This window comes from Aethalodelphis obliquidens, unplaced genomic scaffold (assembly GCF_003676395.1).
Source record: "Aethalodelphis obliquidens isolate GAN/ISIS:26980383/991018 unplaced genomic scaffold, ASM367639v1 scaffold11, whole genome shotgun sequence".
NCBI lineage: Eukaryota > Metazoa > Chordata > Mammalia > Artiodactyla > Delphinidae > Aethalodelphis > Aethalodelphis obliquidens.
In genome coordinates this window covers 140,725-147,301 of record NW_020837955.1, presented here as the reverse complement: position 1 = coordinate 147,301, position 6,577 = coordinate 140,725, and the positions used below count along the sequence as shown (strand labels likewise).

Below are 6,577 nucleotides of genomic sequence, written 5' to 3'. Positions count from 1 at the left end.
TCTCTCTCTCTCTCTCTCTCTCTCTCTCTCTCTCTCTCTCTCTCTCTGTAACTAGGTCATATTTATAACAAATGTTTCATGAAATAATACTTTACTATGTGTGCTGCATTATCATGTTGTCTGTATTATTTCATTAAAAAATGTTGGTCATTTGTAGTTTGTGAAATGCTGGGTTAGAGAAAGTCAAGACTGTAGACAAGGAGACCAGTTGCAGGAAACAAATGCAGTTGCCCAGTGAGTGATGTAACTGTTCTTTTAATATTGGTGCTATTTTGAAGATGGGGAGGAAGGGATGGGTTTAAGATTTAGGATGTAGATTTCAGAGAACTTGTTGGAGGAGAGTGGAGGGGAGGGGAACTAAGGGTGACCTCCAAGTACTGTATCTGACTTCTGTGACAGGCTAATTTGTGGTCCTATTAACTTTATCTGCATGTAAAGGAGAAGGAATGAGTTGGGGGTGCTGTCAGTCCTCACTAATTGGATCTCCTGATTTTCCGCAGAAGAGGGAGTGAATTAATACTTGGGCTGTACTTGTGCATGTGTGTAAATGTTTTCTGTATACCTGGCACAGGACACCAATTAACAAAATGTTCAAAATCTAAACTTGTGTCAAAATCTATTGTTTGAGATTTTGGAATTCTTTTAGGAACTTGATATTTAAAATGTATGTGTATAGTTATCCTAGGAGAAGTGAGATAGGGAAATGGATATTCAGTATCTTTAAATTTTGTGTTATTTATCTTCCTGGGCATATTTCTTATACTGATTGAAATCTGCAAATCTGCATATAGGCAGAACTCAGCATGCTATTCACACTCTGATGGGGAATGGTTTATCCAGTTGTGTTACTGTAGGAGCTCCCCTTTTCTGCCTGTTATAACTACCTAGAGTTTCTCTCCTCGCTCCAGGGATGATCCGAGTGTAGGTCAGTGGTGGGTGGGTGGGAGGCTAGAGCTGCCTTGTCCCCCATCCCCCTTATCATTCTTTCAGCCTCAGTGCTGTCAAAAGCACCTTCAAACCTCTTTCCTCACCTCAAAACTTTCCCACTGTCCATTGCTCTTAGGTCTCACCACACCCTTCCTTCCCATGCCTTATCTTGCTGCTGCTGGAGGAAAGAGGCTTTTTGTGAAGGTCTGGGTGTTCCTTTAAATGCAGGTGAATTTTACTGCATTTTGTGCCTTTTGCCGGTATCTCTAGCACCTAATTGAATGATTTGCTAATTGAAATTTGCTGGTTACTGAGTGAGGTTACTTATGAGATTATGTAAATGGTGTGAAGTCAGAGTAAAGTTGGAGAACTACTGATCTCAGTGAAAAATGAGATTGGGTGAAATGTTGGTAGAGAATACATTTGTTGAGTTTCTGCTTTGTGAGACTGGCACAATATTTTCTCTCATTGATCCACATAAGCCTTGGAAATAGGTATTGTTAACCCCATTTTGCAGGTGAAGAAATAAAGGCTTAAAGAAATGGAAGTACATGCTAGTAAGTGACTGAGCAAAGAGCTCAGCCCAGGATTTTGTTTGACTCCAGATCTCGTATCTATTGATATTTCATCACCTTCTATTGCCTCCCTTTTTGTTTGCTGTGATTACTTCTAGTTAAAAGAAATTCCCCAGAACCCAGGACACATCATTTTATGCTTACTTCAGGATTAAGAGGGGTACAACTGATACAGTCCTGTGATGTGTTGTGAAAGAAACCTTTTGAAGCCAGAAGTAGTGGTATTGGAAAGAGAAGTAGGCTGTCCTTTCTCTGGGGCCATCAGAAGGACTGAAGACCATTTTATTAGCAGGAAATGTCAGTTCCTCACCTCTTGCTTCTCCTCCTTCACCCTGTTCTCAGGCTTCAGGATTATGATAGGAAGCCTGAAGCTAGAGAGAGAACACATTCTCAGCATCAGAGCTGCAGGAGGGAGACCTCTCCTTCAACTGCACTGGAACACTCTTCCTAGTTTTTTAGGAAATGATGCATGCACTCTTTAGGTTCTGTAGACTTGTCATCATAGTGCCATGCTTCATGTGTGTTATAGGAACCTAGCCATTGCATACCATTGAATCTTTACATTTATGGAAAAAGGTATTTTAAATTCTACACTGACCCCAAAAATGAATTTTTTGGCTCATTGCTGATTTGTACTTTGAGGATTTTCTATACTTGCTGTGTTTAATATAAGGAAATTAAATAGAGAAGATGGAACTGTAGAAAAAGTCTCAGAACGAAGTGGATCATCGTCTTACTCCCTTGTGACTGAATCTAATTTTTTCTCTGAAGCCTGATTTGCCGCAGAAGTAGTAACTTAATAAAGTCACGAAAGTAGTGGTGTTTAACAAGAAATATCAAATGTATATATATTTTTTTGTGAAAGAAATGATTCTAAAAATGCTAATAAAAGATTTTGTGGAAAGTATAAATTATATGGCACTCAAATGCAGTGGTAAATAAATTGTTGATTTTCATATATTTGGGATGGTATCTCATGTTATGGTGTTTGAGGGGACATAGGTAAATAAGAGGAGTTTATGACCTAAGGTACCTAGATTCTTACATTGCAATTTAGACAGTGGTTGAGAATGTTCAAGATTTTCTTATACTAAAATATTATATACATGTAATCCATATGCAGTACATTAAATTTTGAAAGTATGCTTAAATTTCTAATGTTTATATAAATTGTGGCTTGAATTTATTTATGTTACATGTCCCTTACTGAACCATCAATTCTACTTTTGCTACTGTCTGCTGGTCATTTCTGTCTAGTTATCTTTCTGGCATTTCAAATTTAGTGTGTTCAGTATTGACCCAATCATATTTTTCCCCTAAATCCAGTTCTTTTATATTCTGCATTTCTGTTTAATGTTGTCATCATCTTTCAAGTCTCAAGCACTAAAGCTTAGTGTCACCTTTAACTTCTCCTATCATTGTGAAGTCTGTAATGACTCTCACTTCTCAACTTTTTATTGTGTCCTTACAAGGGCTATTTTTAGATCTTGACCAGTAGTTCTTCAACCTTGCTGATCATCAAAATCATTTTTTGAAAAAAAAATACAGATTCCAGCTTCCCTCATACCTCCATCATCACATATAGATTTTGATTCAGAAGGTCTAGGTGTGGCCCTTGGATCCATTTGTTGTCAGCCTCCTGATGATTCAGATGGTTTGGGAACCACTGACCTAGACCAATACCTTCCTCACTCGCTTCTACTGACAGGCTGTTCCTTTCTTGCCCCTTCACATCTGCCCTCCAGGCTATGTATCCTGCCTGACTTGGAGCCTCCTAGATTTGAACTCTGGCATTAACTCTGAGTGTGACTTTTGACACTTTTTTGTACCTCTCTTTGTGGATTATTCGGGGATCTCTATGGTATGGTCCTAGCTGACTTTTCAGCCATATTTTCTGTTGCTTTCTTTATATTTTTCTGCCGTTGGTTCCGTTGCTTCTGATTTTCCCTTTATGTGATGACATGTTTATTCTTCAAGACACAACTCAAGCACTACTTATCAGATGATCCCATTTACTTCAGTTCCCTAAAGTAGTCTTTTCCTCAGAAATATCTTAATTTCTTATCAGGATCTTTTTAATTTATTTTATTTTTAAATTTATTATTATTATTATTTTGGCCGTGCCGCACAGCTTGCAGGGTCTCAGTTCCCCGACCAGGGATTAAACCTGGGCCATGGCAGTGAAAACACCAAATCCTAATCACTAGACCACCAGGGAACTCCCTCAGCATCTCTTTTGATACTAATGATAATTAAGAACTAATATTACTGAACATATATCAGATAGTGCCCTAAACGCTTTTCAATGGTTATTATTTAATTTAAACCTCACAATAACCCCAGGAGAGATACTATTAATTTGCATGTTTACTAATAAGGAATCAGAGACACAGAGAAATGGCTCTTCACAAAGTCATACAGGAATCCAGTAGGCGAGCCAGGATTTGGATCTAGGTAATCTGATTTCAGAGCATGTACTCTCATCCATTAGGCCATACCAATTCTTTTAGGGTCTGGTCACTTTCTCTTCTATGCCAAATGTATTATCTCCCATTGCCTGAGTGGGGAAGGAGTGATTAATCGTTGTTTAATCCACAGAACCTGTCATAATGCCTTACATGCATATATGCTGCTATAGGTATTTTCTCTTTGAAGGTATGCATGCACATACATTAATTTTTTTTTTTTTTACAGTTTTCAAACAGAAGACTATTACCAGTTGGATGGACACGAAAGGACTCAAGACAGCTGAATCAGAAAGGTAAAGAGCCATGCCTATATAGAGAGATGAATAACATGATATATGGATGTTTTATTGTGGTTCATGCTGTTTTCTCTTCTTTTTACTTTCTCATTTTTCTTTATCTACATTTCATTTAATAATAATTTTTTAGAGTCTCCTATGTGCCAGGGATGGTCCAATATACTTGAGATACAGAGATGAAAGAGGAATAGTCTCTGTCTTTAAGATACTTAATAGTGTAGTGATGCTGACAGACACCAAAATACGTGATGATTACGTGGTGTGATCAATGCAACAGTAAAGATTTAAACAAGGTACAGTGGTGGTTAGCATATAAAACAGACAATCAGCTTTACTTTTACAGGAAAGACTGCACAGGAGGTGAGTGAAGTTTAACACTGCACTGTGGCAGGTGTTTGCCAGGCACACAGTTGGGGAAAGGGCATTATAGGCATATGTGCAAAGACATGGACCCATGAAAGAGCATGCTGTATGCTCAGGTAATCACAAGTAGTTTAATTAATGCTGTGACATTGTAGGAGTGTGTTCAGGTAAGTGATTTTTTTGCGTCATAAATTCTTTCTGTTGTATCATAAGTTCTGTTGTATCATTCTTTCTATTCTTTTGTAGTTTGCATAGTAAAGAAAACAACAATACAAGAGAAGAATCCATGATGAGTTCTGTACAGAAAGATAACTTTTATCAACATAACATGGAAAAATTAGAAAACGTTTCTCAGCTAGGTTTTGATAAATCACCAGTTGAAAAAAGTACACAGTATTTGAACCAGCATCAGACTGCAGCTATCTGTAAGTGGCAAAAGGAAGGGAAACATTCAGAGCGACTTTTGGAAAGTGAACCTCCAATAGTAACTCTGGTACCAGAGCAGTTCAGTAATGCTAACATTGATCAGTCACCCCAAAATGATGATCACAGCGACACAAATAGTGAGGAGAGTAGAGATAATCAACAATTTTTGACACCTATAAAGCTTGCAAATGCAAAACAGACAACAGAAGATGAACAGGGTGTAGAAGCCAGAAGCCACCAGAAGTGCAGCAAGACTTGCCATCCCGCCGAAGACTGTGCAGGGTGTCAGCAGGAAGAGACAGACGTGGTGCCAGAGAGCCCCTTGTCAGATATCGGCTCTGAGGATGTTGGTACTGGACTGAAAAATGCCAACAAATTGAGTAGACAAGAAAGTAGCCTAGGAAATTCTCCTGCATTTGAGAAAGAAAGTGAACCCGAGTCACCAATGGATGTAGATAATTCCAAAAATAGTTGTCAGGACTCAGAAGCAGATGAAGAGACAAGTCCAGGTTTTGATGAACAGGAAGATAGTTCCGCCCAAACAGCAAATAAACCTTCAAGGTTCCAAGTAAGAGAAGCTGACACTGAATTGAGGAAACGGTCCTCTGCTAAGGGAGGTGAGATTCGATTACATTTCCAATTTGAAGGAGAGAGTCGCGCTGGAATGAATGATTTAAATGTCAAACTACCTGGAAGTACTTCTAGCCTGAATGTAGAGGGCAGAAATTCTAAGCAACATGGGAAAAAGGATTCTAAAATCACAGATCATTTCATGAGAATGCCGAAAGCAGAGGACAAAAGGTAATTTTTGCCATCAAGAGTATCTTCAGTAGTGTAACATGTTTAACAAAGGGGGTTTAACAAAGTTATGGTTTACACTGAAGCAAAGAAATAATTGTCTTTCTTGTTAACTATTTATGCTAAATTTAAACCTAGGTTCAAAATGTTAAATTCTAAAAGTCCCAGAAACAGAAAACAAGAAGTAAATAAATAATCAGACTTTAGTTTCATGAACTTCCTTCTGAGATTTATGGGAATTATTAGAACATAAATATGATAGTAACTGCTGTTTTCTTAGGCCATTGTACATGCACCTTCTCTAATGCTGTAACAGGCAGGCAGGTGTTATTGTACTCACTTCACAAATGAGAAAATTGAGATTTGGGTTAGAGAATTCACTGAAATTATGTAACTTGTGGGTAGTAAAGCTGGGATTTAAATCCCGGTCTGATTACAAAAAAAATGTAAATGTAAAAATTTTATTTATGCAATTATCCCATATGATATCTTAAAGCCTACTCTGTAATTCTTGTGATCTTTATGGCAAGCGTGCCATAGTAAGTTCACTTCATTGCAAATTACTGTCTAGAGTCCTGAGAAGTAGCTGATACTGTGAATCATGACTCATTTGGCAGTGTATATATTTTTACACGTTCCCTTTTTTCAGAAGGTGGTTTACGTGTGTTTGGAAATTCCTTCCACAGACTATTGAAAATAAGCTCTCGGGTTTTACTGTAAACCT

General features: G+C 37.9%; 1 protein-coding gene across 5 annotated transcripts in view; it reads left to right on the top strand.

Moving 5' to 3' along the window:
• PARG (poly(ADP-ribose) glycohydrolase) overlaps window positions 1-6,577 on the top strand; it is a 113,568-nt gene that overhangs the window by 2,380 nt on the left and 104,611 nt on the right. For all 5 annotated transcript variants that reach the window (XM_027111809.1, XM_027111811.1, XM_027111806.1 and 2 more), the window contains exons 2-3: window positions 4,197-4,263; window positions 4,876-5,856. In XM_027111809.1, coding sequence (XP_026967610.1) covers window positions 4,197-4,263; window positions 4,876-5,856 — 1,048 coding nt within the window. The remainder of the gene's footprint in view (window positions 1-4,196; window positions 4,264-4,875; window positions 5,857-6,577) is intronic.